General features: G+C 53.3%; 3 protein-coding genes across 3 annotated transcripts; 1 reads left to right on the top strand and 2 right to left on the bottom strand.

Annotated features, from left to right (window-relative positions):
- Positions 1 to 241: 241 nt before the first annotated feature.
- On the top strand, positions 242 to 6,553 carry CAOG_01108 (hypothetical protein). Its single transcript, XM_004365922.2, has 15 exons — positions 242 to 592; positions 854 to 1,187; positions 1,311 to 1,404; positions 1,737 to 1,886; positions 1,996 to 2,205; positions 2,308 to 3,480; positions 3,593 to 3,668; positions 3,764 to 4,164; positions 4,307 to 4,631; positions 4,747 to 4,995; positions 5,111 to 5,241; positions 5,355 to 5,626; positions 5,717 to 6,002; positions 6,101 to 6,179; positions 6,310 to 6,553. Exons 1-15 carry the CDS (start codon positions 361 to 363, stop codon positions 6,456 to 6,458), a joined length of 4,161 nt encoding a protein of 1,386 aa, XP_004365979.2. The 5' UTR covers positions 242 to 360; the 3' UTR covers positions 6,459 to 6,553.
- CAOG_01107 (hypothetical protein) lies at positions 6,152 to 7,877 on the bottom strand. Its single transcript, XM_004365921.2, has 4 exons — positions 7,559 to 7,877; positions 7,375 to 7,470; positions 6,949 to 7,275; positions 6,152 to 6,818 (listed from the first exon to the last, which is right to left on the bottom strand). Exons 1-4 carry the CDS (start codon positions 7,698 to 7,700, stop codon positions 6,544 to 6,546), a joined length of 840 nt encoding a protein of 279 aa, XP_004365978.1. The 5' UTR covers positions 7,701 to 7,877; the 3' UTR covers positions 6,152 to 6,543.
- Positions 7,878 to 7,935: 58 nt separating this feature from the next.
- On the bottom strand, positions 7,936 to 8,930 carry CAOG_01106 (60S ribosomal protein L6). The gene has a single exon (XM_004365920.2). It carries the CDS (start codon positions 8,858 to 8,860, stop codon positions 8,087 to 8,089), a length of 774 nt encoding a protein of 257 aa, XP_004365977.1. The 5' UTR covers positions 8,861 to 8,930; the 3' UTR covers positions 7,936 to 8,086.
- Positions 8,931 to 9,700: the final 770 nt, after the last annotated feature.

The following is a 9,700-nucleotide window of genomic DNA, read 5'->3' as shown; positions in this document are numbered from 1 at the left end:
CTGACATCGAGTATCGTCGCAAGAGCATTGATCCAGATCCAGATACTGTACAAATTCAACGCTCCGACATGCATCAACCGATGAAACTTTTCGTCTCTGTCCCCCCTCTCCCGCTCCACCCTTATCCCTTGAACAGGACTAGGCTTGATGTGGAGCAGTGTTGGCTTTGGATGCAAGCTCAGAATTCGGTCTCCCCTTTTTGGGAGTTTTAGTTTGGATTCCCTTGTCATCAGTCCTCATCCTTCCATTCATTCTTTTGCAACCACGAGCGCGACTGGGGAACGACGGAAGGTGCAGCGGCTGGCCGCCGGCAACCGCACCAGCACCATCAGTAGCATCAGCTCAACCAGCCACCAGGGGATGGGTCTGCTCTCGACCGAGTCGCTGGCTGGATCGGTCGTTACGCTGACGGGTTCAATGGTGAACGCCGACATCGCCAGGACCGAAGACGACCAGCAGCAACACCACCACCACCACCACGGTGGCACCACCTCCGGCAGCAGCAATCACAGCCCAGATAAAAACGCCATCTCGGGCCAGCTCCAGCTCACCATCGAGCGAGCAGCCGACCTCGTCCCGAAGGAATTTAACGGTAACAACGCTCTGCGTTTCAAAAAAAAAAAAAAAAAATCAAAAAAAAAAAAAAAAAAAAGCAATTGAAAATGTGTTTGAACGTTTTTTTTTTTTTTTTTTTTTGATTTTTTTTGTGATTTTTGTTTGATTTTTGCTTTTTTTTTCTCACGGATTTCTATTGTATTTTGGTGCTGCATTTTGTGTGTACTCGCATGTTGTGTGTGTGTGTATCGTATCAACGATTCTGTTGCAATCGTATCGGTTGGGTTGCGGGAAACAGGCAAGCTCGATCCGTACTGCATGGTGCTGGTGGACAATGTCGAAGTGGAGCGAACGGCAATCGTGAACAAGACGCTGCAGCCCGAGTGGAACGCCGTGTTTGACTTCCCAGTGCACTACGCAAGCACATTCAAGTTCGTCGTGATGGACTGGGACCGGTGGCGCGCACACGAGCCCTGCGCCAGTTGCGAGGTCTCTGCCGCTGCGTTGCTGCGCGACCTCGACGCCAACAACGCTCCCCGCGCCAACCAGCGCATCGCACTGCCCCTCCAACCTGCGGGTCTGATGCACGTCATTGTCACGTTCAAACCAGACGCGTCCACCGAGGCCTTCAGGCGAGTCCCCAAACGCGTATGTACTTTTTGCCTCAGTTTCGCCTAAATCTCACCTCATCTTTTTTTTTTTTTTTTTTTTTTTCTTCTTTGGATTTGTGTTGTTCCCGCTCTCTTGGATTACAGGCAACATGTCAATGAAGCAGCCGTCAAGGAGCGTGCCATCGCCATGTTTGACAAAATCGCAACGGTGGGGTACCGTCCCGCCATGGCAGTCAAGGTATGAAATTCTTGCAGAAGGCAGGGGAAAAAAAAAAAAAAAAAAAAAAATCTCCACTCCCTACGCATTTTGCATACTTGATGCTGTCATCGCGGATGGTGGATGGGCTTCCGACCTCTTCTTGTTGCAGCTGCATCAAGCGTGTTTGGGTTGTATATGCACAACCACACGTGCATAGCTGTGTGGTTGGGAGGTGTGTATGCGCGTGGTATTTCACCTCGAGCAGTACCATTCCACTGACGCGATCAAACATGCACACGCGAAACATGGTAACGCTCACCACCACCATTACCACCACCACCCCGTTTATTTTCCCCGCCTCCTCTTCGCAGACTTTCGGCATGCGCGTCTCTTGCCCTCACATTGTCGGAGTGGACTTGTACGAGAAGCTGTCTCGTCCCGAGCAAAAAGAGCTGGATGTGCTGCTCGAGCTGCTGATGACTCAGCAATCTGCCGTGATGGACATGCAAAGTGTGCTCCGAGTAAGTGCCGTCCTCTTGGTGTTGCCTTGCCTGCGAGTGTTTGGTTTTTGGGCCGCTCTCATCCAACCCAACCCATTTCAACCCAACCCGCTTTTTGGATGGATTGCAGTTTTACGCCGAACCCATGCTCAAGCTCCACATCATCACACCAGCAGAAGCCTACGAGATATTCCGAAACTTTTGTGACATTCTCGCTCTGCAAGAAAATGTCCTTCGCACTTTTGAAGAGGTTTGGCGCCTTGCCACGACTGAACGCGACGATCTTCTTGTCTGGAGTGGCCGCTATTACCGTCTGTTTGACGAAATGTTTCCGGAGCGGGTATGGTTGCTTGCGCCTTGTCGCGCGATACGCGATACTTTTCCCGCAATCACTTTGTCACTCATTCTCGTTTTGTTGTTTTCTCATGTGATGACTGCACAGACGACCACCATCGAGGCCTACGTGTACTACTGCGGCACAGCTCCGCATGCAGCGTTGTTTATCAAATCGTTGACGCACAGTTCACCGAAATTTGCCGAACTACTCGAACGGGCGGACGCTGTCGAGCAAATCAAACGTCGCGGCCTCGTCACCATGCTCACTGCACCACGCCAGCGATTGATGCAGCTGGGCCTTTTGTTCCAACGGCTTTTCGACATGGTCAATCGTGGCGTGAACAAACTTCGAGAGGAATCGAGCGGTGATTTGACAAATGTTCTACAACAAGCCAACCTGGGCTCGTCCGTGTCCTTGCAGCAGCCAGCAGCAGCGGATGGCGCTTCGTCGCAGCCGCATCCAGAACCACATAACCAACAACAACCACAGAACCAACAGCAACCACAGAACCAACAGCAACCAGAGCCGACACGGCTGCCGTCACCTGCGCAGCAGCAAGAGCCAAATGACGACGACGATGACAGGCAGCAGGTGGATGAAACTCTCGAGCGAGACCTCGACACGATGCCGCCGCTTTCCAGCGGCAACCATCGATTGCGGCGAGCACCCGCGTCCCGCCATTCAAAGCGGTCCTTGCGTGTAGCGCCCACTGAGCCTGTGAACGAACACGCGCAGAACGGAGATGCTTCTGCAAGCTCAGCCGATGCGACACTTCCTCCAGCCGAGTTTGGAACGAGAAGTACACCCTCACCACCCTCCGAGTCAAAGCTCAGTCGGCTCCCGTCTGTGTCCTCGGCCAAGCCGAAACGCAGCTTGAGACGAGTCATCAGTCGCAACGACACGCTTTCCAACCTACCCGAGCCCTCGATGGCAGCCATTCCGCTGATGCCAGGCTCGGGCGAAGTTGCCGAGGCACTCAACGCTGCCATGTCACTCACCGAAATTTTGGACAAGCTCCAGGGCTTGCTCAACGTTGTCGACACGCTCACCGGCGTCCTCACGACCGAATTTGACATTGGCGAGCTGAAACGCACGCTGCTGCTTCCCGACGGCTCGCGGGCCAATGTCAGTTTCAGCGAACACGCCCAGCTCATCTACCGCGGTGCTTTCAATAATCACCGCAACCACTCCATCATCGTCTACTTGTTTGATAACATCTTCCTCATGACCAAAAGCGTTCAAGAGAATGGTGAAATCCGCAATTACGTTTACAAGAAGGCGAGTTTTGTTGTTTTGTTGCTTTTGTTCGTTTTTTTGCTTCGTTTGGATGTCGTGGGGTGCTGTGCAACACCTGCTCAAACTCACGCCCCCCCTCCCTTCTCCTTTACAGCCAATCCCTCTCGAAAGTTTGCGTGTTATCGACGTCGCAGACTCGCTTCGTTTGAAGGCAGCCAAACCGGGAGACTGTAAGACCCGCGCAGAAAACCTGTGCATGTTGTTTCCATCCCCACATCCGTCCCTCACTCTTGCATGTTCTCGTCTATCGTCATTCCAATTGCAGCGCCCGTCGCCAGCATGGACTGCCACAGCTTCAAGATTGTCGACTTGCAATCTAGCCAGCCGAAAAGCTTCAAGCTGACTGCCGCCACCGAAAGCATGAAGCAGGCATTGTTATCTCACCTGCTCGTCATGACTCAAGGAAAACGCGCCCTGGCAAGCAAGCCAAGCGAGGCCGTGCTGAAGAAGACTGTCTCGACGGTGGCCCAGCCAATCAACCACCATTTTATTGCCACCTACTTTACCAAGCCAACGTACTGCCACATATGTACCAATCTCTTGTGGGGTGTGTTTGGGTGTCAAGGCGTTCGCTGCCACAACTGCAGCATTACGGTCCATTTCAAGTGCCGCCTGAAGGTTCCCGAATGCAAAGGCAACGCCCTTGGCCAAAAGCCTGTCGATCGCGTCAGTGGGACCGTTTTGTTTTGTTTTTTCGCATTTATTCCATGTTGGGGCCATGTTGGGGGCCTTTTTGAGTTGGAAGATGTCGACCTCACTTTTCTTTTGTGTTGTTTTTGTTTTGCTCTTGTGTCTTTCCCAACGACAGTCGCGAGATATGCGCGATTCCACGACAACATTCAATGTGGACAACTTGGACAACCACGACGCCGACTCGATGATTGAGGATGATGCTGCCGACGACGCCTTCCAGCTCGTCAACAGCGACGAATTGCTCCTCCAGATTTGCAGCAAGCCTTCCGCCATCTTGAGCTATCGCAAGTCCATGGCAGAGGCTGTTTCCGAGCTTGCCACCCAACTTCGCCACCTCATGATTACAGTTGACGACGACGAGCAAGAGGTTCGCAGGCTGGCCAATGTGGAAACCGCCGTGTCGGATGCTCTCATGGCCATGCTCGATGCCGCCCAGCTCGGTACCAATTTTGCGCTTGCGGGATGTCGTGTTGGTTTTTACATGCTGACGATGCAAACAACTCACTCTCTTTCCCCTCCACACGCTCTACCATTCCTTCCATGCTTCTCCCATAGCTGCGCTCAACCCTGACGCGGACGACCTGCAAAATCGATTTGCGGAAAAGGGCAAGCTCCTGCATGCAACCCTCAATATGAACGTTTCAACGTTTGTGCAGTGCGAAGGACTTGCGCTCAAGACTGAGGCCGAGTTCCCCTCGCGTCTTCGCCGCACACTGGGTGATTTGGACACTTCCACACCGGCCGAGCTCATCCAGCTCTTGCGAGATCCCGCAAATCGTCTGTGTGCTGATTGTGGAGCCGAAGGTATGTTCACAGCAGCAGCAGCAGCAACGTCAAGTTTGACTTGGTCATTGCTCGAATCCGCCTTCTGGTAGTTGCTGCTCACTGGTTGTCTCTGATACTTGGGCATACCCTTTAGCTCCGCGCTATGCATCCGTCACCTTTTGTGTGTTTCTGTGCAGCAAATGCTTCCTTGTCCACCGCGCCCTTGGCAAGCGCATTTCGCACACCAAAACTTTGGCGGAAGATTGGGCTCCTCCAGAAATCCAGGTGACTCTAGGATTATTGTTTTTTTTTGGGTTGCTCTTCGTTGTTGTGTTCTTGGGCCAGCAGCTGACTCTCATCCCCCTCCCCTTCCCTCGGTTCAATGTTTTTTCGTGCAGCGGATGCAATGCATCGATAACTGCCAGGTCAATGCCAAGCTTTTATCGAGCATGCCCGATAAATTAAACCTGTCTCCGAACAGCGACGAGACGTGGCGCACGGAATTCATTCGATTAAAGTACGACAAGAAGGCCTTCACCGCTGAGAATGCGGGCAAACTCAGCCGCCTGCTTTCCACGCAAACACACGACGCAGTTACGCAACTGCACAACTTCATGTTCCACACAAACAAGACTCCAACCTTCTGCGGCTTTTGCGGCAAATTGATGTGGTAGGTGCTAATTGCACGTTGGTTGGTTGATGCCAGCGGTTCTTGTCGTCTCGTCCAACCTCACGTTTTTGCGACCGCCTTGTGGCTCAGGGGCTTGCGAAACCAAGGCGTCCGATGTCAGGATTGTGGTTACAACTGCCACTGGAACTGCACACGAATTCTCGGATTCAATCTCATGTCGCCAGTGTGCGTCGATGCCGAAAAGTTTGGCTTTGACTGCAAAGGAACCATTAAAATCGCAGTGATGGCGGGCCGAGATCTGATTTCGTGCGATTTGAATGGCAAGAGCGATCCTTACCTCCGTCTGACGTACGGCATGCGAGAGGTCAAGACGAGTGTGATTGAAAAAACGTTAAATCCATCCTGGCAAGACGAGGTACGTCAGCATTTGCATTGTAGTGATTGTTGGATTTTTATTTTTTCCCTGTTGGTTGTGGCTGATTTTTGTCTTGTTTGTCTGCGCTTTTCCTGCAGCCTATCTTGTTCCACGTACGGAACTTTGCCGAGCCACTGAAGGTTCAAGTTTGGGATTGGGACCAGTTGTCCTACGACGGTAAGTTTGATTGATGAATGGAGTTGGTTGTGTTTGAAAACAAAAGGCGTGGCTTTTCGATTCCAAGAACAAGAATCGGTGAAAATGCTCGCATCTCATCACGCTCTGGGGTTGTTGTCCTTTTGGATAGATTTTATGGGCGAATGCGAAATCTCCCTGGAGTTTCTCGAGTTGGCTGAAGACACGGTGCAGTTTCCAGTGACGATCGATCTTCAAAAGGTCAAACGAGGCCAGTTGTACTTTGAAATTGTCTTCCGGAAATTGGAAACACGCGTCTGATGGTGCTGCCGATGATCTTTGTTCGCTTTGCGGTTATTTATAGTTGTTGTTTTCCTTCTCGCCTGCCTCGTCTCATTCGATAGATTTACGAATGATCGTTTCTATGATACGGGGCCCATCGTTTGGCAGCAGGTTGCGATTCGTGTGGTTGAAGTGGCCTTTTCGCAGCGGTCCCGTAGAGGAGCGGCACAACCGGCAGTTGCGTCGCTGCGGCTCGCGAGTGGGCAGGAGTTGAAGAAGTTTGGGTGCTTTGCGCGCCGAGAATGGCAGCCGGATCAAACGGGATGGAGTAGATTTTCCGATAAAGGTGCGCACACTCCAGCAGCCATAAACTTTCAGCATCTGGAGCGCGTTCGGGGGCTGCAGTCGGTCGATGTGAGAGCGATTTGAATTACGTGGCAGAGCCGATTCGAGCAAAAACACCCCATGATTCAAAAAGTCAGCACGAAACGAAATCACGTCGAAAACATGTACACACGAGTCGCCTTACTCATGGACGTGACAACTAATTGGCGTTGCTCGCGGTAGCAAGATAGCTTGCCGCGAACCGAGACGAGATCGCCCAGTTCGCCAATCGCCGGCACAGGAGCGTCAAACACGTTGCCTGCGCGTGCAGCTCGCCGTGCAACTGGAAGAATCGGGGCATTGCCTGCCGCACCACCACCAGCAGCAGCGGCAGAGGCTCCAGCAGCGGCTACAGCAGCTACAGCATCGAGAGCAGCCGGAGCACCATTGGTTGCGTTTCCCGCCAAATTGGTCACTTCGGCTCGCCGGCGGTTCCACACGACGCATGAGATGACGCCAGTCCCGTCATCAACTATTCGACACACACAAACGACATTTATGCCAAGTCGAGGGTGAGTTGTCGTGTCGTGCGTGCATTTTCATGTCGACCAACAAGCCAACTTGGACACACTTGTGTAGCTCGTATTTGTATTGTACCGGTCAATGCTTGAAATGATGCCCATGATGTGGATGCGAGCAATCGGATGCTGATGGAGACACAGGACCTCTAGAATCACGGATGTTTGCCGGAGCGTGAGTGAGCACAACGAGACGAGCGCGGGAAGGAGCGGTTGTGCTCGAGAGCGACAAGTTACCGCGAAAGCTGGGGAAGCCGGCACACGAGTGCACGAGACTGATGGGCAGCTTGGCACAGGCCCAGTACAGCGGATCCAGTCCCCAGGATTCGACCACGGGCGGCGGCGGAGCGAGCGATGCGTCGTGGCGGTCGTGGTCCATTGTCAAGTGTGTGAAGATGTTACCAAACACAGAACGAGAAGAATAAAAAGCCAAAAAGAGAGAGTGAGGGGACTTGTTACGATCGAGGAGCCACTACAAATTGACAACGAAGACTGTACTCCTGAATCAAAGCGTCAACAATCAAGCACAAAACAAAATCCATCAAGTAGCCTGTTGTTGCCTCTCTCCCCCCCCCCTATCCTCTCGACCAACCGGAAGAAATAAAACAAAAGACTCCTGAACAATGCTTTCTTCTGCTTCTCTTTTTCATTTAGGGACAAAAGCAACATACTGGCAATTACACCGAAATCACGCAGCTTGGTTGGATCAAAAAGAGATGAAAGCCCAACGGGAAAAAACAATTGCACAAAAACACAAGGACCACTTTAGAACTTGAGCTGGTGGGGGAACTGGCCCTTGGTCAGGGTGAAGGGGGCAGCAAGGTACTCCTTGAGCAGTGGGGTCTTCTTGACGGCGGCAATGATGACCTTGTCGACCTCCTTCTGGTCGGCAACACGGCCAGCAGCGATGGTCTTCTTGGCCTTAGCGCCAGCAGCAGACTCGAAGAACTCGGCCTCAGTCTTGGACTTCTTGCCAGCGGCAGCCTTGGCAAAGTAAGCATCCTCGAACTTGTCAAACTTGGCACCGGCAAGGTCGACCTTGGTGGAGGTGGCAATGACGTAAGCCTGGTTGACACGGCGGAGCGGGACACCGTTGACCTTGAAGGGGCCCGAGACGAGGAGGAGGCCAGACTTGAGCTGCTTAAGGAAAACAACGCGCTTGCCACGGAAGCGGCCAGCAACGAGGACGAGGACGGTGCCGGGGGTGATCGACTTGCGGAGGGTAGCAGTGCCGGGGGTCTTGCGGTTGGCAAGGGGTCGGGGAGTGTCCTCGGTGGGGTAGAAGCGGGACTCGCGGCGGACGGGGACGACGCGGGTCTTGCCGTTCTTGTCACCCTTGACCTCGACGGTCTTGGTCTGAGCACGGGTCTTGGTGGTGTTCTTGACCTCAGCCTTCTTCTTCTTGTAAAGAGCGCTCTTGGCGTACGAGACCGAGCGGCCGTACTTGTGAACACCAGCGTTCAGGACGTGGTTGCGGGGCGAGTGGGCCTTCTTGGCAGCCTTGGCAGGGGCGGCGGCAGTCGCTGCTTTCGGGGGCATTGTAGCGATTGGGGTCTGCGAGGAGGGTAACGAGGGGAGAGCAACAAACAAGAAGAACAGAGAGTGAGCACAAGGCTTTTGGAAAGAAAAGCAAAAAAAAAAAAAAAGATGCATGGGTTGTGCTTGCGGTCGCCCCTTCCTCCGCCGTCTCGACGACACGCAAGAGTCGGTGACGATAGGGGCAAAACGAGGTGCCGGACGCGATAATGGCATGCCGAGCTCGCGGGATGTGGCGGACGGGCAAGGAAGTGGAGCAAGTTCAATACAGGGGATCGAACGCGACCTGCTCCTGTGCGCCGCAGAGGCCTTCCCTCCCTCGCAAAAGCCTCCAGCAGCCCGTGCATCAACACCAAAAGGTCAAAGCTGATGATACACATGGACAGGGCACGTTTGGAGCGCGCCCACAGCCGCTTCAAACGAGACGCGGAGGCAAACCCTGGCGCAAAGCCGCTGCTCAACCCCTCCGGCCTCTTGCCGCGGTTTCCTCGTCCCCCTCCATTGCACTCCCCACTTCCCTGGCCTGAATCGTGCACCAAATAGCACTGCTCAATGGATTATGGAGGGCAGGGGGCGCCCAGGGCAGCGGATGGCCGGGATGCAGTCGACGAAGGAGGCACGAGCAAAAGTGCAATTCATTCACAAACCAAAGGAAAAGAGAGCGAGCAACTGGTTTTGGCTGCCCGCCTTTTCTCCAAATCCCCCGGAAATCAAATCGAGTATTTTTCGGGGCATTAGTGTCTTGACATTTGAGCATCTCGGAGGAATTTTACAGGTATCAAAAATTGGGGAGGGGGCGAGTGGAGTGGAGGTGACGAGGGTCAATGCAATGTTGTTCTTCTG

The sequence above is a fragment of the Capsaspora owczarzaki genome (genome assembly GCF_000151315.2).
Source record: "Capsaspora owczarzaki ATCC 30864 unplaced genomic scaffold supercont2.1, whole genome shotgun sequence".
Lineage (NCBI taxonomy): Eukaryota > Filasterea > Ministeriida > Capsasporidae > Capsaspora > Capsaspora owczarzaki.
The sequence above is the reverse complement of the archived record's forward strand: the minus strand, read 5'-3'. Positions and strand labels throughout refer to the sequence as shown.

Coding starts and splice junctions, on each gene's coding strand:
- CAOG_01108 (XM_004365922.2), top strand. CDS start 361: ATGGGTCTGCTCTCGACCGAGTCGCTGGCTGGATCGGTCGTTACGCTG. Junction 4,632..4,746: donor GCTCGATGCCGCCCAGCTCG/GTACCAATTTTG, acceptor CTTCTCCCATAG/CTGCGCTCAACCCTGACGCG. Junction 4,996..5,110: donor TGCTGATTGTGGAGCCGAAG/GTATGTTCACAG, acceptor CATACCCTTTAG/CTCCGCGCTATGCATCCGTC.
- CAOG_01107 (XM_004365921.2), bottom strand. CDS start 7,700: ATGGACCACGACCGCCACGACGCATCGCTCGCTCCGCCGCCGCCCGTG. Junction 7,471..7,558: donor CGGCTTCCCCAGCTTTCGCG/GTAACTTGTCGC, acceptor CCGTGATTCTAG/AGGTCCTGTGTCTCCATCAG. Junction 7,276..7,374: donor TACAAATACGAGCTACACAA/GTGTGTCCAAGT, acceptor TGTGTCGAATAG/TTGATGACGGGACTGGCGTC.
- CAOG_01106 (XM_004365920.2), bottom strand. CDS start 8,860: ATGCCCCCGAAAGCAGCGACTGCCGCCGCCCCTGCCAAGGCTGCCAAG.